The sequence below is a fragment of the Oncorhynchus clarkii genome, chromosome 5 (genome assembly GCF_045791955.1).
Source record: "Oncorhynchus clarkii lewisi isolate Uvic-CL-2024 chromosome 5, UVic_Ocla_1.0, whole genome shotgun sequence".
Lineage (NCBI taxonomy): Eukaryota > Metazoa > Chordata > Actinopteri > Salmoniformes > Salmonidae > Oncorhynchus > Oncorhynchus clarkii.
Genome location: NC_092151.1, coordinates 68,512,659 through 68,538,402, shown reverse-complemented (window position 1 = coordinate 68,538,402; position 25,744 = coordinate 68,512,659). Strand labels below are relative to the sequence as shown.

Sequence of the window (25,744 nt, the reverse complement as noted above, 5' to 3'; positions counted from 1 at the left end):
CAATATTGGGCTCGGGTGAATCTAGCTCTCAAAAATCCTTCTTCATAGGGTTTTCAACAGTTAGCTTCGCCCATGGTTGGCTGTGTGTAAACCACAATTTGTAGTGTTTTAATTAGAAATGTCGATAATCATCCCTTGTGAAATGGTTTTTGAAACATATGCCCCTCATCTTTCATATCAGCGAGAAATAATCTTTAAAATAAAAAAGATACTTACTGTAGCAGTTTTGTACAAATCCATTAGCTGTGTGTGAGGAGGAACTGGGTAGGAACTACACTTCATCCCCTGTTACGCTTACACACAATGTTCTGAGCATGCTAGATAACTAATGAGCACAGATGTCTACCATCTGTCTCGCGTAAACAAGCGCTGTAACATGGTGATGTTGCTGTGTGGGAACACTAATCCTGTAACGGTGTATATTCATTTAAGCTCTTCGTTTTTTAAAATTCTCGCTGATATGAAATATACTTTCATTTATGTTTCCAAAACCGTACCCAAAGCGATGTGTTTTAACGTTCAGAACGAGCGTCGGGGATCTTAACAGAACTCGCCGATTCACATTTAGATGGAATATTTGGAGTATTTCTCGCTCATATGAAAGACACATTCCTTATGTTTCCAAAACCGTACCGGTTTCTACATTCAATTGTTTTGTTACAAATTGAAACTAATTTACTGCATGGTCTTGTTCTCTTTAATGCTTTTGGGAGGAACAGAAGCAATCTGCTGAGTGTTGTGGTTATGTTTTGCTACAGGACAGCATGGAAGCAGCTTGAGGACATGAGTGCAGAACAGGCCATGCAGGAGTACGTTTCGTGTGTAACTTCACAAGACCCAGACAGCAGTCAGAAGGTAAAACGCCCTCACAAATCTAATAATACATTACACTTCATCTGGTACATTTACATAATACCCCTTCTGATAAGAATCCTGTCTCTATTGCTTCAGTAGGCTTGACTTGACTAAATAAAGATAATGAACATTGACAGCTTAATCTGCACCTTAGAATGCAGTATGGCACATTGACCAGCAGGGGGCACTGACCGACTGCAATTTGGCAGAAAGACCAAGCATTACTGCATTTCACTGTTAGTCTACCTGTTGTTTACAAAGCATGTAACAAATACAATTTTATTTTATTTGACAAATGCTTGGTCTTTCTGCCAAGTTACATAGTCAGTCAGTGCCCCCTGCTAGTCAACATTTGTGTAACATCATCTGATACTGTTACTTTAATGTTTACAGATTAGAATGAAACCAACTCCAGAAAATAATTTTGTGATTTTCTCTTTGTTTTCATCTTCTATGTAGGCAAAATATAATTATTGTGAGTTTTACATTATTTGTGAGAGTTTTTTTTGATCTAGCCTAAATACAAGATGTTTTCTGTGCTTACAGATTGCGTATGTGGTGTACCTGCCTGCATCTGGGGTAGGGTTGTTATGCAGACATGAGCCTGCTCTCTCGGAGAGTACGGCACTGGAATCATTCTCACTAAATGATACACCATTACAATAACAGCCCTGCCAACTGGGACCAAGCAGACTGACAGTAGCTAGATTTACATCCAATTGGCGACAGATTCAGAAATGTGCATGAAGAAAATATGCACATTTTCCCACCAGTTGTGTGTTTCCACCAAATGGACTTGTCGTGGATAAATATCACTGTGATGACGTAGTGCAAACAAAATGCACTTTTTCATGTACCGAATAAAAATCACAAGTTCAATGTGTTTCTATGGCATTTTCAACTTGACCGATAGTTTTGTCACAAAAACTGTTGCATTAATCAGCATGCGCCTACTCTTGTCTTGGCACCCACGATCTAGCCAACAGCTCTCAGATACAGTAGGCTAGTCTACATGATGAGATTATTATGGATAAGAGCGACAATATTTTTGTCAAACAGCAGCCATGCATCGATCATCATGTCACCAGAATAACACCCTCAATATTTACTGGAAAGGAGCATCAAGATCACTGTGCAATTTCCCCAAACTGAAGTTAATCACAATTTGTTTAATCTGTAGCCTTCTGTAGCCTAATAAACAACATGGTTTCCTGATTCGTAGTGTGAGGACCACACGTCACGTCGCGTGACTCCAAGTTATGATGGTTATTACAGTGCCTTCAGAAAGTGTTCATACCCCTTGATTTATTCCACATTTTGTTGTTACAGCCGGAATTCAAAATGTATTAAATATTTTTTTTAATACACAATACCCCATAATGAAAAAGTGGAAACATGTTTTTAGATATTTGTGCAAACGTACACTACCGTTCAAAAGTTTGGGGTCACTTAGAAATGTCAGTGTTTTTTAAAGAAAAGCACATTTTTTGTCCATTTAAAATAACATCACATTTAATTACAGAGTTCCTCTGTCCAGTGTCTGTGTTATTTTGCCATCTTAATCTTTTCTTTTTATTGAGCAGTCTGCGATATGGCTTTTTCTTTTCACATTCTTTGCTGGCAAAGCCAGCATCCCCGAGTCGCCTCTTCACTGTTGACATTGAGACTGGTGTTTTGAGGGAATATTTAATGAAGCTGCCAGTTGAGGACTTGTGAGGCGTCTGTTTCTCAAACTAGACACTCAGATGTACTTGTTCTCTTGCTCAGTTGTGCACCAAGGCCTCCCACTCTTCTTTCTATTCTGGTTAGGGCCAGTTTGCGCTGTTCTGTGAAGGGAGTAGTACACAGCATTGTAGGCAATTTCTCGCATGGAATAGCCTTCAATTCTCAGAACAAGAATAGACTGACGAGTTTCAGAAGCAAGTTCTTTGTTTCTGGCCATTTTGAACCTGTAATCGAACCCACAAATGCTGATACTCAACTAGTCTAAAGAAGGGCAGTTTTATTGCTACTTTAATCAGCACAACAGTTTTCAGCTGTGCTAACATAATTGCAAAAGGTTTTTCTAATGATCAATTAGCCTTTTAAATTGATAAACTTTAGCTAACACAACGTGCCATTGGAACACAGGAGTGATGGTTGCTGATAATGGGCCTCTATACGCCTATGTAGATATTCCATTAAAAATCAGCCGTTTCCAGCTACAATAGTCATTTACATTAACAGTGTCTACACTGTATTTCTGATCAATTTGATGTTACTTTAATGGGCAATTTTTTTTATTTTCTTTTAAAAACAAGGACTTTTCTAAGTGCCCCCAAACTTTTGAACGGTAGTGTATAGAAAATGAAATAAATACAAATACAACTTTGAGTCGTCTTATGTCTGTGTCAGCTTTGCACATCTGGATTTGGGGATTTTCTCCCATTCTTCCTTGCAGATTTTCTCAAGCTCTGGTAAGTTAGATGGGGAGTGGCGGAGAACAGCAATCCTCAAGTCTTTCCACAGATATTAAAGTCTGGGCTTTGGCTGGGCCACTCACCATGCTTCACGGTAGGGATGGTGTTAGACGAGTGATGAGCTGTGCCTGGTTTTCTCCAGACATAGCACTTTTCATTCAGGCCAAAGAGTACCATTTTTGTCTCATCAAACCACAGAATCTTTTGCCTTATGATCTCAGTCTTTCACGTGCCTTTTTGCAAACTCCAGGCGTGCTGTCATGTGCCTTTTTTTCTCAGGTGTGGCTTCCGTTGGGCAACTCTCCCATTCAGCCCAGACTGGTGAAGTGCTGTAGAGGCTGTTGTCCTTCTGGCAGGTTCTCCCATCTGTAGTTCTGTCATTGGGTTCTTGGTCACCTCCCTGACCAAGGTCCTTTTCGCCCGGTTGCTCAGTTTGGTCAATTTCCCAGTGTTGGAGACCACTGTGCACACTAGAAATATCCTTCCCCAGATATATGCCTCATCACAATTCTCTCAGAGATCTACAAACAGTTACATGGACTTGATGTTATAGTTTCTGCTCTGAGCTGGGCACCAGGACTGTTGTATGAAGCTGATGTGGGTTTTGCTCATGCAGGGTGGTGTGGTGGATGCTGTAACACAAAAAAATGCGGAATAAGTCATAAGTATGAATACTTTCTAAAGGCACTGTATATCAATACATGTGCATAAAGGCTTTTCCAAAGCCATTTCTCACGTAATACAGTTTGCTGACATAAAAAGACGCAAAAAGATCCCACCATGTCGAACGAACAAATTGTCATTATTTATAAAATTGTACCAAAACCTCCTGTTTCCATTAAAGCTGTCATGATTTTTTTAGACTTTACTGCATTAAAACTGTGTATGGTAACGTGATTAAAGACTTTGGGAATGGGAAGGAGGGGCTGAAAAAAGGTTGAATGAAACAACATGTTTGTGTTTCAATAGACCAGTCCCTCCTTTTGAAGTATTTCATTTCCAGCATGGGTAGGGTTGGGTTTGATACAACAGATGCAGAATAGTTTTTATATCGTTTGTTCTGACCTCTATTTATCAAGGCTGAGGAAAGTACCAACATGAGAGAAACACAAATGCACTTTTCTTCCCCAATCAAAATTCAGCACAAAGCAGATATGTCCCCTTCTCTGTCCTCAAAGGAGAGATTTAGAGTGATGTTTAGTGGTACGACATAAAAGCCTGTCACCTGTCCTGTTGTAGCTAGTGCCTTCCACCCGCCTCTCTCCTTCTCCGTCCGTCCTGCTACAATGTGAGTGTCAGCAGGCATCAGTGGCCTGCAAGCCAGCCTGACACGTCCCTTTCTGTGGCGCTGCCATCAAGACCAATACGTGCTGACAAGGCCCCAAGCGTGGCACAATGCCAGGGGAAGGCAAATGCACAAATGCCCCTCTGAAAAGGATGTGATTGTATTAGTGTTAACAAAGTGCAGGGACTCTATTCTTACCAGGGTCCAGACAAACAGATTTAGGAGAGGCTGGATGGGGATGAAGGCAGCAGAAACAATAGTCCGTTTTGGACCTCCTAGTTTTTTTGTTATTGTTGGATGCACTAGCTTTTACATTATAAAAGGAAGTGCATCAACTAATATTCTGAATTAGAAGTGAATACCACTCCTAAAAGGTCATGATCCCCTCAGAAATGACATCTGATTTGTTAGTTGTCTTGTGTGAGTCACTGTGGAAGAGAATATAGAACATAGGCCATACTAGAGCTGTTGTATCTGTGCAGGCTATGATGGTTTACCATTACAGCATGTATTATCAGGTCAGATGTTTTTCAGAAAATAGGGAAAGGTAAAATAGCTCAAATTATTTTGAGCAGTTAAAATATACTACAGTACTCAAAGCTGACCTTTTAGATAGAACTATTACCCATGTTTTGGAGTCATGTCTAAACAATATGTGAGCGCATCGTGACTACGTGAACCTATTTCTGTCTGTGAATAGGGAAATTCATTCTCCCAGTGGCTCTATTGTTTTCCATTGTATGGCACAGTGTGCTTGTTTTAGGTGGGGACAAGAGTGCACTGTTATACTGGATAACTAGGCAGGGGAATACTGAGCTGTCCTTAGAGCACAATAGTGTAGCATGCACCACTACAGAGTCACTGTTATTACAAAAGATGAAGGGGGTATTATGTAAAATGTGTTATTCATAGTGTAAGATATTGGTGCAGTTGTCTGACCCCTTTCAATGAATGTCTGGATCATTTTTAGTTTCTTGTTCCAGGAGAGAAGAGAGCGTAGGACAGGATTTGGACGCCCAGCAGTCAGTTCCCTCTACCAAGAAGAAATGATCAGGTACGTCACACAGACAGACAGCCACACAGACAGACAGACAGCCACACAGACAGACAGACAGACAGACAGACAGACAGACAGACAGACTAACAGTATCAGAGACAAACTTCTGCTCTGAGTGTCAGAAGTTCCTCTGCAGACTGTAAACTGTTGTGGGGACATGAGACAGTCCTGATTTATGTCAATTATATTCACTCCCCTTACGGAAACCCTCAGAATCTTGTTCACCCCTAAACACCACATTGTTTCTGGAAAAATTGCTGTTTTAGACATTTAAATGAGGGCTGAATCCAGCAGATTTTCCCCTAAATGATCCTCATTAGTATGCATGTGTTGAAGAGAGGTGGCCTGAGAAGCGCCTGCCTTTAATTAGTTTTTTGTTAGCGTGATGAAATGAGAGTGTGGTGAGTATAGCACGCTGCCGTGTGGGCTCCCCTGGCGACGCCCCTCTAGATGATAGCCAATGGGGATGTTCCATGGGGACAGGAAGTCATTAACCTTCCCCCACAGCGAGGTTTTTCTCGGGTGTATCCCGCTCCAAACTGTTACACTCACTGGTTCGCTGAATATCCAATTTTCCCCTCAGTACAGGGAGACCCTCGCCATGTGAACTACTTTGCCTTCTCAGGCAGCTGCTTTTCACTGAGTTAATTGCTTCCTCTTTGCTCATTTTCTGCTCCGAGTCGGGTAGCTATGTGTGGAATGTGTATTGACAAATGTAGGATTGATTGGCGATATCCCGAAGATAAGGAAGTCTGCTGCTTGTGATGGAATAGATTTTTGTGAGCTACACTTGTAATCCTCATAGATTGTGGAAAGGCTCTGATCAACATCAGACTTATTGTTAGCTGATTGGCATTCTAGACCACTTGGCTGGAGAGTCCCAGCGAGTGTGAGTTCTCTCATTGCCACCCAAAGCGCTTTGTTGTAGCCTGTGTGTTTTGTGTGTGTGTTGCCCATGGTGTGTGTGTGTGTGTGTGAGTGACCTCCCTATAAGAATGTGTGTGATTAATGGTAGAGCTGTTGAAGTAATCTGTAGTGGTCTGGCTGTGTTGGGAGATGAGTGTTCTCCTGCTGAAGGGCTGGCATGCATGCAGGCTGATTGATGAGGGGGAAATCTGTCAGTATGCCGGGCTGGGCTGTGGAGTAGGATTGTGTTGTATGAGGCTGGTGTGTGTCAGTGAGCTGGGCACCAGGACTGTTGTATGAAGCTGATGTGGGTTTTGCTCATGCAGGGTGGTGTGGTGGATGACGGTATGGTGTTTAGGGGTCGTGACACCAAATCCACGTTTACAGTAATTGATTAGCCACACAGTAGTTACAACATCCACATGATATCACAGTGGCGGTTGCACACAGTGCCGTACAGTTCCGCATGCTTCGGTTCGGCTCTCATAGTCCCATAAAAGACCCTCGCTTGAAGAAACTGAAAAAGCGGCAATAGTAGTAGGCCAGTCAAACACACATCAGGGATGATAACTGGCCCTACCCCCTCCCCCCACCCCACTCTCTCCCCCAGCTGGTAGTCAGCTGTGGTTAACCAGGCACTGGGGATGACAGAGTAGCCTGTGACCTTCCCAGCATGCCATGCGGTGGGTGGTGCTGATTATGTCGTTTATCAGGGCACCATTAATCGTGTGTGTGCTTTCGGCCGGAGGGGTGGCCAGCAGCCATGAGGCCAAACCCTCGCCGGCCAGCGCAGCCTGACTGATAAGCTCTGCCATTGATTAGTTGCCGTGGGAGACTGATGGTGCCCACGTGGCAGGGACACTGGGTCAGCGCTGCGATCACCGGAGAAGGGGAGGGGCTGAATGTGTCCTCGCATGTAACCTTATTCACCTGGAATGTTTTATAAATCAACATGTGATACAAAACACGAAGCAGAAACACTGCTGCCCGGTATCCTCATTTCTCAGTTCCCCTCCAGTTAGGTAGTTCCCCTCATAACCCATAGTGTTCATCTCTGCCAGCCTGTCCTCCACTGGGACTGGGCCTGGGACTGAGTTGCTTTCTGTCAGACAATGGAAACTCATTGCAATTAATTAGGATCCCTGCATGGATAAGAGGGAAGACGTAAATATCTAAATGAGATTTAGCCCCTTCCCTGTATGCCCCCACTCTACCCTTACCCCACCTGGCGTGGCTTCATACCAGGAGGTGATTAGGTGGGATATAATTTGAGCTAGTGTGGCGTACCTACCGTACAGCAGCTCCCCCAGGGATAACCCACCAGGGATGACTCACCAGGGATGAGCAGGAGGAAATGTTATGTTTACCCCACCCAACCTGTCATAGCGTGTTTGTGTGGGGAGGGGGGGGTGGGTGTTTACCTCACCCACACCTGGCCCCTCAAACAGCCAAACACAGGGCTTTTTCCAGCCAAACAAAATGCACAGCTGACGACAGTGTGTTCCACTCCTCTCCTATGGGGCCAAGAAACAGAAAGTTGCCCATTCACCTGACAATACTCAATATATTGGCATATGTATTCATATCCAGATTTGTTAATGACAAGATTTCAATAAGATTATTAAATTACTTAATACATTTGATTCAGATCTAGATTTTTGATTAGCTGTGTGTATGTATGGTGGTGGTGTTATTGATTGTTTTGGCTGAGAAGTAGAATTCCCTGAAGAACAGGTGTCGCTTCCCAGTTCCTTCACTTCAATGCATTGGTACTCTGATGCTTTTTCTTACTCTCCCCTCACAGGGAAGAAGACATGAACATATTTGACTACTGCAGAGAAAACAACATAGAACACATTACCACGGCTATCAGTTCCAAGAAAGTGGATGTCAACGCAAAAGATGAAGAGGTAAGTGACATCCTGTCCTCTTTTTAAACAAAACATGTTATTCATCCCAAAACCTGCTCATTTGCAGTATGGTACAATATTCCCCCGTAGCTCCATTGTCTTTGGCCTCAAATTGACTATTAGTCCACGTGAACTCCTCAGCAATATCTCAGATTTATGGGAGAAGCCCAGCTCTTTGACCCCAAATCTATTCATCTGCTCTTTATTCATTTATCACAGAGGGCAAATGCCTTAGTCCTTCTTTCATCACAGCAATTCTTCAAATGAGGAACCAGTTGGTGCATCAGCAGCCATGCCAGATGGTGTTCTTTGTGGGACCACTCCAGCATTATTTACCAGTGGACTGCAGGTCCTCAATACAACCACCAGAGGGCACTAGTGAAGTTCCATCCACCCCCTGAGGTGATTCATCTCAGATAGGCAACCAGCTGAGAGAGTAGAACTGGGACGATAAACCAAATATTGTCGACACCGACCATACCGACAACTTATCGGAGGCATTTTGCTGATATTGTTCATTATGATAAGTAGCCTACACTAGAGAAATGTGAAGTTTTTTAAATTAAATAATTTTGCTAATATGTGTGATTGCTAACGGGGCAATTGATGGCTACAACCATCAAACTAGTTGTAGTAGTTTAAAGGGTATAGTTATTGCATCAATTCAGGCTATTTTTAGAGAGAGAGAGAGAGAGAGAGGTCTGATGGAATAGATTAACATATCCTACCGTCTTCTCTCTTTGTTTAGGTACAAGTTGGTGATAAATCTCGCTAGGTAGAAGTATAAACACAGCCTGGCTTTGTACATTTAACCTATGTTCAAGAGTCAACAGTAACAGCCACAGACTGTTCTTTTAAATACAGATTCATATTTTGCTATTTATATAATTCAAGTTTCGCTCTACCAAGAACCTTGTGTTCTCTACTTGCGCTAATTGGAATATGCCATAATTGAATGTCCCACTAGAATCCTCCAAAGTCATATCTAGAGACTGTATAAATGACTCTTGTTTCCACTGTTAACCGAAGTCTTCCAGTATTAGTGACTTAGTAGACTGTTCTGTTATATGTTTTCAGCCGTGGGGGATATTGGCACTTTAATTCAGGGTGATCTGAGCCCGGGGGATGGCCTCTGACCCCTGGGGTGTCTGGTCCTTTGACCCCTGGTGTGGCTGGTCCTCTGACTCCCCTCCAGAGGCCAAAGGCATTAGCTGTAATGTACAGTGCAGGCGTGGGGCGAATGGGGAAATAATCCTAATGATGGGGAGAATAGATCAGGGTGCCCCGCCGTGTCCTTATGGCTCACTGAGGCCATCTCATTACTGTTGGGATGGTGGCATGGGGGCCATGCCGCAGGTATACATCATACACAGGACTGATTCTAGACACTGACTACAGTGACTAATATACCCCGGTACTGGAGAGTATGAATACAGTCTAGCCAGTCTTTACTAATAGAATCTCCCTCATGAATTTGTCTCCTTCACTCTCTGAATAATCATGAGATATGTTGTGTTTTTGTCTATTACTACTGTGTAGTTGTATAGCGTACAAGCGACTGTCCCAGTAGACTCTATGGGTGAAGCGTCTCCACATCCATACAGGTCTCCACATGCCACTGAGAGAGAAACCACACCGCCACCTCTAACCACCAATCCCATGTACCCCAACAATGGAGGGCTGGATTTCATGTTGTAATACCGCCCAAGGAACTCCTCTTTCCCCTTTCTCTCTTTCTCTCAGGGACCAAATCCCCCCATTCAATTAGAGCCAATTGAGCTGACATGTCCCCTCCCACTAAGACTGAGGAGCAGGCAGCGACTGAGGAGAGTGCCCTTTTAGGCCCATGTAGACATGTCTGTTGTGTGTTACCGTGGGTGCGAGTCAAAGCACCTGTCACGGCTCCTGGAAGTGGCTAATCCCCCACTACACAGGGAGCCTGGCTTAGCACTTTAGAACAGAGAGGTTCAGGCCATCCCTAACCTTCTATTATAAAACGTGCCAGCAGTGCTGATTCCTGGTGGATGATTTCCAGTAGGGTTTTCTTATTTTGTTGTTATCGCAGACAAATAAGAGTGCTATGTTCCTCCTTACGATAAATGGTTATTTCAAATATTTTTTTGGGTCCATGAAAATGCTCTTTTATCCAACCAGACATCTTATTGGTGTACTTTTTGAGTGCACTGGGCAGTCTTTTTCTGAGAACCAATCCAGTAGAGAGGTTAAAGTTCACTCTTTTCCAAAACATAGTTCTCTTGAGAGTATATACAGAAAGTTCCGGAGTGGAATTAATATATGAGGAGAAACACTAACAAATAACAATCAGAGGGGCACACCAAAAACAGAGAAAAAGCACAGCGGTATTTAGGCTCCCGCCTCTCTCATAAATATCAATTTCAACATACAGCCGTGGTGATCAATATAATTTAAGCAATAGAATAGGACTTAGAGAGTTTGCTTTATCTAATTGCCTAAACTGAAAAATGAGCTCCTTGTGGCGGTTGTATTAGAATGAGGGGTTTGGAGCTAAGGAGAGGAGGGGAGAGAGGGTGTGGGGGCTGATCAAGGGGATGCTCTCGTTTTGTCCACAGCATCCCATCAATCAACTCTAAGGACTCTGTCGGCCATCCGCAATTTGTCCCTGAGCTCCGGGACCAGCCCCCTCCACATCCCCAACCCCCCTACACACACTCATATATATATATACAGTGGGGAGAACAAGTATTTGACACACTGCCGATTTTGCAGGTTTTCCTACTTACAAAGCATGTAGAGGTCTGTAATTTTTTATCATAGGTACACTTCAACTGTGAGAGACGGAATCTAAAACAAAAATCCAGAATATCACATAGTATGATTTTTAAGTAATTAATTTGCATTTTATTGCATGACATAAGTATTTGATCATCTACCAACCAGTAAGAATTCCATCTCTCACAGACCTGTTAGTTTTTTTTAAGAAGCCCACCTGTTCTCCACTCATTACCTGTATTAACTGCACCTGTTTGAACTCGTTACCTGTATAAAAGACACTTGTCCACACACTCAATCAAAAAAACTCCAACCTCTCCACAATGGCCAAGACCAGGGAGCTGTGTAAGGACATCAGGGATAAAATTGTAGACCTGCACAAGGCTGGGATGGGCTACAGGACAATAGGCAAGCAGCTTGGTGAGAAGGCAATTATTAGAAAATAGAAGAAGTTCAAGATGACGTCAATCACCCTCGGTCTGGGGCTCCATGCAAGATCTCACCTCGTGGGGCATCAATGATCACGAGGAAGGTGAGGGATCAGCCCAGAACTACACGGCAGGACCTGGTCAATGACCTGAAGAGAGCTGGGACCACAGTCTCAAAGAAAACCATTAGTAACACACTACGCCATCATTGATTAAAATCCTGCAGCGCACACAAGGTCCCCCTGCTCAAGCCAGCGCATGTCCAGGCCCATCTGAAGTTTGCCAATGACCATCTGGATGATCCAGAGGAGGAATGGGAGAAGGTCATGTGGTGTGATGAGACACAAATAGAGCTTTTTGGTCTAAACTCCACTCGCCGTGTTTGGAGGAAGAAGAAGGATGAGTACAAACCCAAGAACACCATCCCAACCGTGAAGCATGGAGGTGGAAACAGCATTCTTTGGGGATGCTTTTCTGCAAAGGGGTCAGGACGACTGCACCGTATTGAGGGGAGGATGGATGGGGCCATATATCGCAAGATCTTGGCCAACAACCTCCTTCCCTCAGTAAGAGCATTGAAGATGGGTCGTGGCTGTGTCTTCCAGCAATGCAACGACCCGAAACACACAGCCAGGGCAACAAAGGGGTGGCTCCGTAAGAAGCATCTCAAGGTCCTGGAGTGGCCTAGCCAGACTCCAGACCTGAACCCAATAGAAAATCTTTGGAGGGAGCTGAAAGTCCGTATTGCCCAGCGACAGCCCCGAAACCTGAAGGATCTGGAGAAGGTCTGTATGGGGGAGTGGGTCAAAATCCCTGCTGCAGTGTGTGTAAACCTGGTCAAGAACTACAGGAAACGTATTATCTCTGTAATTGCAAACAGGTTTCTGTACCAAATATTAAGTTCTGCTTTTCTGATGTATCAAATACTTATGTCATGTAATAAAATGCAAATTAATTACTTAAAAATCATACAATGTGATTTTCTGGATTTTTGTTTTAGATTCCATCTCTCACAGTTGAACTGTACCTATGATAAAAATTACAGAACTCTATATGCTTTGTAAGTAGGAAAACCTGCTAAATCGGCAGTGTATCAAATACTTGTTCTCCCCACTGTATATATGCTGGCATATATATATACACACACACACACACACAACACACACACACTCATACCCATCCTGCTGGTGAGGAGGCAGAGCAGAGCTCATTCTGTCACCACCTCGTTTTCTAGTTGGGATCTGAAGGCTCTGAGTTATAAATTGTAGTGCATCATTATTATTTTTTTAAGTTGAGAAATCTATTGTGTAGTTAACTTTGTGGAGCCGTGCATAACAGAAGGGAATAGATGGTTCTATTAGAGGTGAGGAGGGATTGGGCCTCCATCCATCTCACTGAATGCTCCAGCAGGTCCCCAAGCTGCATTTACATATCTCTGTGTGGTCAGACGCCCCACACACACTGTCACTATCCATGCCAGCTGTAGTCCATTCACTAGGCAACCTTACTAAGTACTGTACCTACCGGTAGTGCTTTAGTTTTCTTTCCCCTCTTGAGAAAATGTATCGTAGACCAAGAGTTAGGATTTACAATAGATAGTGTTAAGGTGTGTAAACAAGTACTGACATTTACTTTGAGGGTTTTACCTAAGACAACTTTTATGATATTTGATTCAGTATCAGACTCCTCAACTCATTAGCTACTCCAATGATGGCTAACAATATCCGTTGCACTTTGAAGTACCTGCTCATGTATTGTATAATGTGTTAGTGCAGGAATAAAGAGGCACACCTCTGTGTGTTTCAGGGCCGGAATTTGCTGCACTGGGCCTGTGACAGAGGACACAAAGACCTGGTGTCTGTGTTACTGCAAAACAGTGCTGGCATTAACAGTCAGGTGAGTCTCTCACACACATACACAGACATCTGGGGATAGGAATCAAGGGGCACTTGATGCAGAAGTTCATGGGGTTAGATATTTTAGGAGATTTAAAGATTTCTGTGAGATTCACAATTGTGTTAAGAGGGGCATGACGCCGCACTCTGTCAACACCCCACCACACACCTCCAGATTACACAGTACACCCTGTCAACAGTTGAGCACACACCTCCCAAAGACACACCTCCAGTTTATTTTACTACACACCAGAAAGTCAATCCTCTGTATCCATGGAGGCCTAGTTTCTGTGGCTGGCCCAGGGGACTAAAGGCCCGGTGACACACTCCCTAGAACCCTCTGAGCAGGTCTACTGTAATTCACTTTGTGATATCGACAAATCCCATGGGGTTTATCCAACACAGTAAGCAGGTAGACGTTGTTTAGTGACCTGGCTGTGGAGAGAAAAACCCTGAACGCCAAAGCAGGCAGCTTTGTCTTAAGCTGGCTGAACGATGCATTAATACTGTGATGCATACAGTTGTGGGACCAGGGGCTTTACTGCCCCACGGTAAGACAAATCAATTGGAAGTAATCAGGCAAATTGTTTGCATTATACAACCCATATAATCAGAACATTTGCAAATGACTTTCTTTTTTTGGCCTTGAACCTTTTTTTGTGTGGATGAAAACCAGAGCGCCGGCTTATAGAGAATTATCTTGGTCTTCCTGGCAGTGGCTATGGTCATGGTTTACAATAAAACATTACTACTTAAATGGAGGCATGTTAAAGGCTGCATTGTAATTACAGAGAAGTGGAGTCTCTCTAAAGCCCATTGTAACATGTACTGTATTTAGCCTTCATTTATGAATAATAACAGTAGTTACAATAGCAGTACACTGATATAAAAAAAAGTGGTTAAATATGGTCAAATCTAATACCTGTACATCTCTGGCATCTCGGATGAATTTCAGACACATGCTCTGGGAGTATGTGTGCAATATGCATAGCTATACACATGCTTACTATTTCCTAGTGTAGGTACCAGTAAGTGTAATTGAATGGCAGACGGTCCTTATTAAGACCCAGTGTGAGAGGTCACTCTGCAGTCCCTCTCAGGCCATTAGGACCCCTACGGTCATGTCTAGATGGGATACAGCGTTTGTCAAATTGACATCAAAAGTTAATTTTATTTTTTGTATTTTAGCTAACCCTAAACCTTTTCCTATCCTTAGCCTAATTCTCCTAACATGCTGCCTAAGTTCTCCTAAACCTGCCACGAAAGTCAATTTTGACAAAAGCTGTGTCCTTTCTAGCAAAACCCATCTTCCTTCTGTGCTCAGAAGTACCCAGTCAGCTGCCTGAGGGTAGATAATAAGGCAACTAGATTTTTGCTCCATAATTATTGAGATCAGGTTTACGAGATGGCGTGGGGGTGGCCAAAAATAAATACGACTAGCTAAATCATACAACAGTCTCTGCCAAATGATTATACAATGTAAACCCCACGTAACTTAGAGTTGATGGGATATAAAGCCTGCTACTTCTTATTACATTCTATTAGATTGCTCTTTTTCAGTCACTTTCTGGCCATGCTGAACTAGACTAGATGCCTTGGATGCTACATGCCTTTTCGCTGTTAAACTGGCAAACATACATGTGGTAATAGTATCGTAGTAGGTATGTACAGTAGTAGGTTTGACATATACAGTGGGGTCTAAAATTATTGACGCCCTTGATAAAGATGAGCAACAAAGACTGTATCAAATAGATAATACAAATACTGAGCTTTATTGTATGCTCCATACAATTATATTTTATTCTAACACAATTGCTCAGATAAATTGATTTTGTTTAACAAGTAAGATCATACCCCCCAAGACATGCTAACCTCCGCTGTTATTGGTAATGGTGAGAGGTTAGCATGTCGTGGGGGCATGATCTTTGACATTCTAACTTTCTCACTCATCATTATTCATGATTCAATCAGGATTATCTGTAATCATGGTAGCATCCACATCAATGTACACGTGTTTAGAAACATATTTTATTCTTATTTATAATGAGTCACTCAAATTACTCTACATTTATTTACCATTAATTACCATTGGGCAAAAAATTATCTAAAACGCAACCAAAACGAACAGCAAATGCATCCAACAAGTTTGTAGAGTCACAAGCTTGATGTAGTCATTGCGTGCGCCTGGAATTGAATCCCTAAGCGAGGGGGGGTATGTGTGTGTGTCTCTTTTTCAGGACCCTGTTTTTCAAAGATAATTCGTAAAATCCAAATAACTTCACAGATCTTTATTGTAAAGGGTCTTAACACTGTTTCCCAAGCTTGTTCAATGAACCATTAACAATTAATGAACATGCATTTGTGGAACGATCAGATTACAGACAGTAGGCAATTAAGGTCATAGTTGTGAAATCTTAGGACACTAAAGAGGCCTTTCTACTGACTCTGAAAAACACCAAAAGAAAGATGCCCAGGGTCCCTGCTCATCTGTGTGAACGTGCCTTAGACATGCTGCTTGGAGGCATGAGGGCTGCAGATGTGGCCAGGGCAATAAATTGCAATGTCCGTACTGTGAGACGCCTAAGACAGCGCTACAGGACGGACAGCTGATTGTCCTCGCAGTGGCAGACCACGTGTAACAATACCTGCACAGGATCGGTACATCCGAACATCACACCTGCAGGACAGGCACAGGATGGCAACAACAACTGCCCAAGTTACACCAGGAACACACTCCCTCCATCAGTGCTCAGACTGTCCGCAATAGGCTGAGAGAGGCTGGATTGAGGGCTTGTAGGCCTGTTGTAAGGCAGGTCCTCACCAGACATCACCGGCAATAACGCCGCCTATGGGCACAAGCCCACCGTCGCTGGACCAGACAGGACTGATCTTCACTGACGAGTCACGGTTTTGTGACCAGGGGTGATGGTCAGATTCGCGTTTATTGTTGAAGGAATGAGCGTTACACCGAGGATGGTACTCTGAAGCGGGATCGATTTGGAGGTGGAGAGTCCATCATGGTCTGGGGCGGTGTGTCACAGCTTCATTGGACTGAACTTGTTGTCATTGCCTGCAATCTCAATGCTGTGCGTTACAGGGAAGACATCCTCCTCCCTCATGTAGTACCCTTCCTGCAGGCTCATCCTGACATGACCCTCCAGCATGACAATGCCACCAGCCATACTGCTCGTTCTGTGTGTGATTTCCTTCAAGACAGGAATGTCAGTGTTCTGCCATGGCCAATGAACAGCCTGGATCTCAATCCCATTGACCACGTCTGGGAACTGTTGGATCGGAGGGTGAGGGCTAGGGCCATTCCCCCCAGAAATGTCTGGGAACGTGCAGGTGCCTTGGAGGAAGAGTGGGGTAACATCTCACAGCAAGAACTGGCAAATCTGGTGCAGTCCATGAGGAGCACATGCACTGCAGTACTTAATGTAGCTGGTGGCCACACCAGGTACTGACTGTTACTTTTGATTTTGACCCCCCCCCTTTGTTGAGGGACACATTATTAAATTTCTGTTCGTCACATGTCTGTGGAACTTGTTCAGTTTATGTCTGTTGAATCTTATGTTCATACAAATATTTCACATGTTAATTAAGTTTGCTGAAAATAAGCACAGTTGACAGTGAGAGGACGTTTCTTTTTTTGCTGAGTTAGCATTGCCTTTAAACTGTTTAACTTGGGTCAAACCTTTCGGGTAGCCTTCCACAAGCTTCCCACAATAAGTTGGGAGAATTTTGTCCCATTCCTCCTGACAGAGCTGGTGTAACTGAGTCAGGTTTGTAGGCCTCCTTGCTCGCACACGCTTTGTCATTTCTGCCTACAAATGTTCTATAGGATTGAGGTCAGGGCTTTGTGATGGCCACTCCAATACCTTGACTTGGTTGTCCTTAAGCCATTTTGCCACAACTTTGGAAGTATGCTTGGGGTCATTGTCCATTTGGAAGACCAATTTGCGACCAAGCTTTAACTTCCTGACTGATGTCTTGAGATTTTTCCACATAATATTCCCTCCTCATGAAGCCATCTATTTTGTGAAGTGCACAAATCAATACTTTGTTAGAGCCACCTTTTGAAAGAATTACAGCTGCAAGCCTCTTGGGGTATGTCTCTATAAACTTGGCACATCTAGCCACTGGGTTTTTTGCCCATTCTTCAAGGCAAAACTGCTCCAGCTCCTTCGAGTTGGATGGGTTCCGCTGGTGTACAGCAATCTTTAAGTCATACCACAGATTCTCAATTGGATAGAGGTCTGGGCTTTGACTAGGCCATTCCAAGACATTTAAATGTTCCCCTTAAACCACTTGATTGTTACTTTAGCAGTATGCTTAGGGTCATTGTCCTGCTGGAAGGTGAACCTCCGTCAGTCTCAAATCTCTGGAAGACTGACATTTCCCTGTATTTAGCACCATCATTCCTTCATTTCTGACCAGTTTCCCAGGCCCTGCTGATGAAAAACATCTCCACAGCATGATGCTACCACCACTGTTTGCATATTTTTTTCTTTAAGAAATGGCTTTCTTCTGGCCACTCTTCAGTAAAACCCAGCTCTGTGGAGTGTACGGCTTAAAGTGGTCCTATGGACAGATTCTCCAATCTCTGCTGTGGAGATTTGCAGCTCCTTCATGGTTATCTTTGGTCTCTCTTTGTTGCCTCTCTGATTAATACCCTCCTTGCCTGGTCTGTGAGTTTTGGTGGGCGGTTCACCTTTATTTAACCAGGTAGGCAAGTTGAGAACAAGTTCTCATTTACAATTGCGACCTGACCAAGATAAAGCAAAGCAGTTCGACACATACATCGACACAGTTACACATGGAGTAAAACAAACATACAGTCAATAATACAGTATAAACAAGTCTATATACGATGTGAGCAAATGAGGTGAGATAAGGGAGGTAAAGGCAAAAAAAGGCCATGGTGGCAAAGTAAATACAATATAGCAAGTAAAACACTGGAATGGTAGATTTGCAATGGAAGAATGTGCAAAGTAGAAATAAAAATAATGGGGTGCAAAGGAGCAAAATAAATTAATTAATTAAATACAGTAGGAAAAGAGGTAGTTGTTTGGGCTAAATTATAGGTGGGCTATGTACAGGTGCAGTAATCTGTGAGCTGCTCTGACAGTTGGTGCTTAAAGCTAGTGAGGGAGATAAGTGTTTCCAGTTTCAGAGATTTTTGTAGTTCGTTCCAGTCATTGGCAGCAGAGAACTGGAAAGAGAGGCGGCCAAAGAAATAATTGGTTTTGGGGGTGACTAAAGAGATATACCTGCTGGAGCGTGTGCTACAGGTGGGAGATGCTATGGTGACCAGCGAGCTGAGATAAGGGGGGACTTTACCTAGCAGGGTCTTGTAGATGACATGGAGCCAGTGGGTTTGGCGACGAGTATGAAGCGAGGGCCAGCCAACGAGAGCGTACAGGTCGCAATGGTGGGTAGTATATGGGGCTTTGGTGACAAAACGGATTGCACTGTGATAGACTGCATCCAATTTGTTGAGCAGGGTATTGGAGGCTATTTTGTAAATGACATCGCCAAAGTCGAGGATTGGTAGGATGGTCAGTTTTGCAAGGGTATGTTTGGCAGCATGAGTGAAGGATGCTTTGTTGCGAAATAGGAAGCCAATTCTAGATTTAACTTTGGATTGGAGATGTTTGATATGGGTCTGGAAGGAGAGTTTACAGTCTAACCAGACACCTAAGTATTTATAGTTGGCCACGTATTCTAAGTCAGAGCTGTCCAGAGTAGTGATGTTGGACAGGCGGGCAGGTGCAGGTAGCGATCGGTTGAAGAGCATGCATTTAGTTTTACTTGTATTTAAGAGCAATTGGAGGCCATGGAAGGAGAGTTGTATGGCATTGAAGCTTGCCTGGAGGGTTGTTAACACAGTGTCCAAAGAAGGGCCAGAAGTATACAGAATGGTGTCGTCTGCGTAGAGGTGGATCAGAGACTCACCAGCAGCAAGAGCGACCTCATTGATGTATACAGAGAAAAGAGTCGGTCCAAGAATTTAACTCTGTGGCACCCCCATAGAGACTGCCAGAGGTCCGGACAGCAGACCCTCCGATTTGACACACTGAACTCTATCAGAGAAGTAGTTGGTGAACAGGGCGATGCAATCATTTGAGAAACCAAGGCTGTCGAGTCTGCCGATGAGGATGTGGTGATTGACAGAGTCGAAAGCCTTGGCCAGATCAATGAATAAGGCTGCACAGTAATGTTTCTTATTGATGGCGGTTAAGATATCGTTTAGGACCTTGAGCGTGGCTGAGGTGCACCCATGACCAGCTCTGAAACCAGATTGCATAGCAGAGAAGGTATGGTGAGATTCGAAATGGTCGGTAATCTGTTTGTTGACTTGGCTTTCGAAGACCTTAGAAAGGCATGGTAGGATAGATATAGGTCTGTAGCAGTTTGGGTCAAGAGTGTCCCCCCCTTTGAAGAGGGGGATGACCGCAGCTGCTTTCCAATCTTTGGGAATCTCAGACGACACGAAAGAGAGGTTGAACAGGCTAGTAATAGGGGTGGCAACAATTTCGGCAGATAATTTTAGAAAGAAAGGGTCCAGATTGTCTAGCCCGGCTGATTTGTAGGGGTCCAGATTTTGCAGCTCTTTCAGAACATCAGCTGAACGGATTTGGGAGAAGGAGAAATGGGGAAGGCTTGGGCGAGTTGCTGTGGGGGGTGCAGTGCTGTTGACCAGGGTAGGAGTAGCCAGGTGGAAAGCATGGCCAGCCGTAGAAAAATGCTTATTGAAATTCTCAATTATGGTGGATTTATCAGTGGTGACAGTGTTTCCTATCTTCAGTGCAGTGGGCAGCTGGGAGGAGGTGTTCTTATTCTCCATGGACTTTACAGTGTCCCAGAACTTTTTTGAGTTAGTGTTGCTGGAAGCAAATTTCTGCTTGAAAAAGCTAGCCTTGGCTTTTCTAACTGCCTGTGTATAATGGTTTCTAGCTTCCCTGAACAGCTGCATATCACGGGGGCTGTTCGATGCTAATGCAGAACGCCATAGGATGTTTTTGTGTTGGTTAAGGACAGTCAGTCTGGGGAGAACCAAGGGCTATATCTGTTCCTTGTTCTAAATTTCTTAAATGGGGCATGTTTATTTAAGATGGTTAGGAAGGCATTTAAAAAAAATATCCAGGCATCCTCTACTGACGGGATGAGATCAATATCCTTCCAGGATACCCCGGCCAGGTCGATTAGAAAGGCCTGCTCGCTGAAGTGTTTCAGGGAGCGTTTGACAGTGATGAGTGGAGGTCGTTTGACCGCTGACCCATTACGGATGCAGGCAATGAGGCAGTGATCGCTGAGATCTTGGTTGAAGACAGCAGAGGTGTATTTAGAGGACAAGTTGGTTAGGATGATATCTATGAGGGTGCTCGTGTTTAAGGCTTTGGGGAGGTACCTGGTAGGTTCATTGATAATTTGTGTGAGATTGAGGGCATCAAGTTTAGATTGTAGGATGACTGGGGTGTTAAGCATGTTCCAGTTTAGGTCGCCTAGCAGCACGAGCTCTGAAGATAGATGGGGGGAAATCAGTTCACATATGGTGTCCAGAGCACAGCTGGGGGCAGAGGGTGGTCTATAGCAGGCGGCAACGGTGAGAGACTTGTTTTTAGAGAGGTGGATTTTTCAAAGTAGAAGTTCAAATTGTTTGGGTACAGACCTGGATAGTAGGACAGAACTCTGCAGGCTATCTTTGCAGTAGATTGCAACACCGCCCCCTTTGGCAGTTCTATCTTGTCTGAAAATGTTGTAGTTTGGGATTAAAATTTCAGAATTTTTGGTGGTCTTCCTAAGCCAGGATTCAGACACAGCTAGAACATCTGGGTTGGCAGAGTGTGCTAAAGCAGTGAATAGAACAAACTTAGGGAGGAGGCTTCTAATGTTAACATGCATGAAACCAAGGTTATTACGGTTACAGAAGTCGTCAAAAGAGAGCGCCTGGGGAATAGGAGTGGAGCTAGGCACTGCAGGGCCTGGATTCACCTCTACATCGCCAGAGGAACAGAGGAGGAGTAGAATAAGGGTACGGCTAAAAGCAATAAGAATTGGTCGTCTAGAACATCTGGAACAGAGAGTAAAAGGAGGTTTCTGGGGGCGATAAAATAGCATCAAGGTATAATGTACAGACAAAGGTATGGTAGGATGTGAATACAGTGGAGGTAAACCTAGGTATTGAGTGATGAAGAGAGAGATATTGTCTCTAGAAACATAATTGAAACCAGGAGATGTCATTGCATGTGTGGGTGGTGGAACTAATAGGTTGGATAAGGTATAGTGAGAAGGACTAGAGGCTCTACAGTGAAATAAGCCAATAAACATTAACCAGAACAGCAATGGACAAGGCATATTGACATTAAGGAGAGGCATGCTTAGTTGAGTGATCAAAAGGGTCCAGTGAGTAGAGAGGTTGGTTGGGGGTCACGGCGATTTAGACAGCTAACCAGGCCATCGGTAGCAAGCTAGCATAGGATGGAGGTCTGTTATTAGCCACCTCTTGCGTTCCGTCAGTAGATTAGTGGGGTTCCGTGTGGTAGAGGGGATTAATCCAAATCACACAACAACAACAAAAAACAATAGATATAGTTATAGAGGCCCAAGAAGAAGAAAATAAATAATAAAAATAAATAAATAAATTGTCCGATTGTCTATTCAGATAGCAGCCGATAGGACAGCTAACGGTTAGCGGGCCGCAGATGGGCGTTCAGGTAACGTTGCGACAGAGGAGCCAGCCGGATAACTCCTTCGGGTAGATAACGTCGGCAGTCCAGTTGTGAAGGCCCGGTGGGGCTCCGCGTAGGCATTAAAACGGGTCCGGATAGGTGATTGTAGCCCAGGAGTGATTGATGGAACTCTTCAGCTGGCTAGCTCTGGAATAATTGATGATTGCTCCGGAATCGACGAAAGCCGATAGTCACACGGAGAGCAGCTAGCTAGCTGTGAGATCCAGGTATGAATGTCCAGAGTTAGCGGTTGAAATCCAGGTACATGGAGAGAAAAATTGGTCCGGTATGTTCCGTTTCGAGCCGCTCTTCGCCGTACAAAACTGGCGATAGATTTTCGAGCTAAAGGATAGCTGATGACCACAAACCGTGGTTAGCTGAATACTAACGATTAGCCAGTAAAGAAGCTAACTAGCTTCTGATTAGCTTCTGGATTAGCTTTTGGCTAGCTTCTGGCTAGCTTCTGGCTAGCTCCTGGCTAGCTTCTGGCTAGTTTCTGGCTAGCTTCTTGGAGGATTACAGATTTGAGGTAAATAATATTTTTTTAATAAATATGAATTGGTGAGGCGGGTTGCAGGAGAGTGTTTTGAAGATGAGTTTATGGAAAATTTAAAAATATATATAAAAAGGTATGTGAAAAAAGTTGTAAATATATATATATACGGGACACGACAAGACGAGGACAAAAGACGTCTGAACTGCTATGCCATCTTGGAAATGAATGTTCATATATACACCTGTTCTGAAAGGTGAATGAATATATGGTGAATACATATGCACTCACCACTTTTCCGTTTTATTTATTTTTGACATTTTTGTTAAAAGACCAAGTCCATATTATGGCAAGAACAGCTCAAATAAGCAAAGAGAAACGACAGTCCATCATTACTTTAAGACATGAAGGTCAGTCAATACGGAACATTTCAAGAACTTTGAATGTTCCTTGAAGTGCAGTCGCAAAAAATTCAAGCGTTATGATGAAACTGGCTCTCATTAGGACCGCCACAGGAAAGGAAGGCCCAGAGTTACCTCTGCTGCAGAGGATAAGTTCATTAGAGTTACCAGCCTCAGAAATTGCAGCCCAAATAAATGCTTCACAGAGTTCAAGTTACAGACACATCTCAACATCAACAGTTCAGAGGAGACGTGATATCAGGCCTTCATGGTTGAATTGTTGCAAAGAAACCACTACTAAGGACACCAATAAGAAGAGACTTGCTTGGGCCAAGAAACACAAGCAATGGATATTAGACCGTGGAAATCTGTCCTTTGGTCTGATGTGTCCAAATTTGAGATTTTTGCTTCCAACTGGCGTGTCTTTGTGAAACTTAGGGTAGGTGAACGTGGAGGAGGTGTAATGGTGTGGGAGTGCTTTGCTGGTGACACTGTCTGTGATTTATTTAGAATTCAAGGCACACTTAACCAGCATGGCTACCACAGAATTCTGCAGCGATACGCCATCCCATCTGGTTTGCGCTTAGAGGGACTATCATTTGTTTTTCAACAGGACAATGACCCAACACACCTCCAGGCTGTGTAAGGGCCTCCACAATCACCTGACCTCAACCCAATTGAGATAGTTTGGGATTAGTTTGATGGCAGAGTGAAGGAAAAGCAGCCAACAAGTGTCCAGCATATGTGGAAACTCCTTCAAGACTGTTGGAAAAGCATTCCAGGTGAATCTGATTGAGAGAATGCCAAGAGTGTGCAAAGCTGTCAAGGCAAAGGGAGGCTACTTTGAGGAATCTCAAATATAAAATATATTTTGATTAACACTTTTTTTGGTCTCTACATGAATCCATATGTGTTATTTTATAGTTTTGATGTCTTCACTCTTCTATAATGTAGAAAATCGTTTTTTTTTTTACTTGAATGAGTAGTTGTGTGTGTGTGTATATATATGTGCAGTGAATTATAATATGTATATCATTATACATATTATAAATCATTGGCAGACTATCAAAGATTTTAAATTGTAAATGGTCCTGTGAATGTGAAAGGTCTCCACCGTTTTACGTTCTCACATTCCTTTTGTCTGTGTATGATAGGCAGTAGAGGATGTTTGGTGTTGGGTTTTTGGGGTTTTGGATTTCTCAGTAATCTGAACTGACCTCTGCCAACTGCCGTTAAAAAAAGATAAAAGTGATTTATGTTTAATTTGTTGATTAAATAACAAACCAAAAAAATGCGTTCAGTGAAAATCGTTGAAAATTAATCAGCTGATGTTTCAGTGGATGTCCAAACCTGGTAACCTGCATTATGGGCTGTTTGATTCTAATCTGGGATCAGAAGGGACTACAATAGGTAGCTCTGTACATGAATACCCAGATCAACTGTATACCACCTGTCACCAGCAGAATGCCTCACACTGGCCCTTAACCACCACTGCTTCTCTACTGCACTTTAACAAATGAACCCCAGAAACTGGGCCGGGTGGCAGAAGTAGGGTACCGTGTTTGTGAAGTCAGAAGCATAACTCAGTTATTTTATGTGGGCTGACATTTAGTGTACTGCATTGTAATAAAGGCACATCAAAATATCCTCAAAATTCCATTATTTGTGAGGAGAGATAAACATGATCATTCAGTTTACAGGAATTTAAAAGTTGAAAAAAGTCCTTAAGAGTCTTGATGCATCCGGGCGTCAATCTAAGTAACATAATAAAAAAATCCCCATCAAAATCCGTAAAGTATGTAGAAAAGATAATGGACCTACAGTGCATTCGGAAAGATTTCGGACCCCTTGACTTTTTCCACATTTTGTTACATAATGATGAAGTAAAAACTGTTTTTTAGACATGCTTGCAAATGTATTACATTTTTTTGTTGTTGAAATATCTAATTTACATAACTATTCAGGCCCTTTGCTTTGAGAGTTTGAAATTGAGAACAGGTGCATCCTGTTTCCATTGATCGTCCTTGAGATGTTTCTACAACTTGGAGTCTACCTGTGGTAAATTCAATTGATTGGACGTGATTTGGAAAGGCACACACCTGTCTATATGAGGCCCCACAGTTGACTGTGCATGTCAGAGCAAAAACCAAGCCATGTGGTCGAAGGAATTGTCTACAGAGATCAGAGACAGGATTCTGTCGAAGTGCAGATCTGGGAAAGGGTACCAAAACATTTCTGCAGCATTGAAGGTCCCCAAGAACACAGTGGCCTCCATCATTCTTAAATGGAAGAAATTTTGAACCACTCAGACTCAGGGAGGTGAACAAGAACCCGATGGTTACTATGACAGACCTCCAGAGTTCCTCTGTGGAGATGGAAGAGCCTTCCAGAAGGACAACCATCTCTGCAATACTCCACCAATCAGGCCTTTACGGTAGAATGGCCAGACGGAAGCCACTCTTCAGTAAAAGGTACATGACAAACCGCTTGGAGTTTGCCAAAGGGCACCTAAAAGACTTTCAGACCATGAGAAACAGAATCAAGGGAAAGATGAACGGAGCAAAGTACAGAG

At 43.3% G+C, this 25,744-nt stretch overlaps 1 protein-coding gene across 1 annotated transcript in view; it reads left to right on the top strand.

The window, feature by feature from the left end:
• LOC139410187 (acyl-CoA-binding domain-containing protein 6-like) overlaps window positions 1-25,744 on the top strand; it is a 65,051-nt gene that overhangs the window by 4,787 nt on the left and 34,520 nt on the right. The window contains exons 3-6 of the mRNA XM_071155645.1: window positions 759-855; window positions 5,583-5,653; window positions 8,367-8,472; window positions 13,458-13,547. Of these exons, the coding sequence (XP_071011746.1) occupies window positions 759-855; window positions 5,583-5,653; window positions 8,367-8,472; window positions 13,458-13,547 (364 nt within the window). The remainder of the gene's footprint in view (window positions 1-758; window positions 856-5,582; window positions 5,654-8,366; window positions 8,473-13,457; window positions 13,548-25,744) is intronic.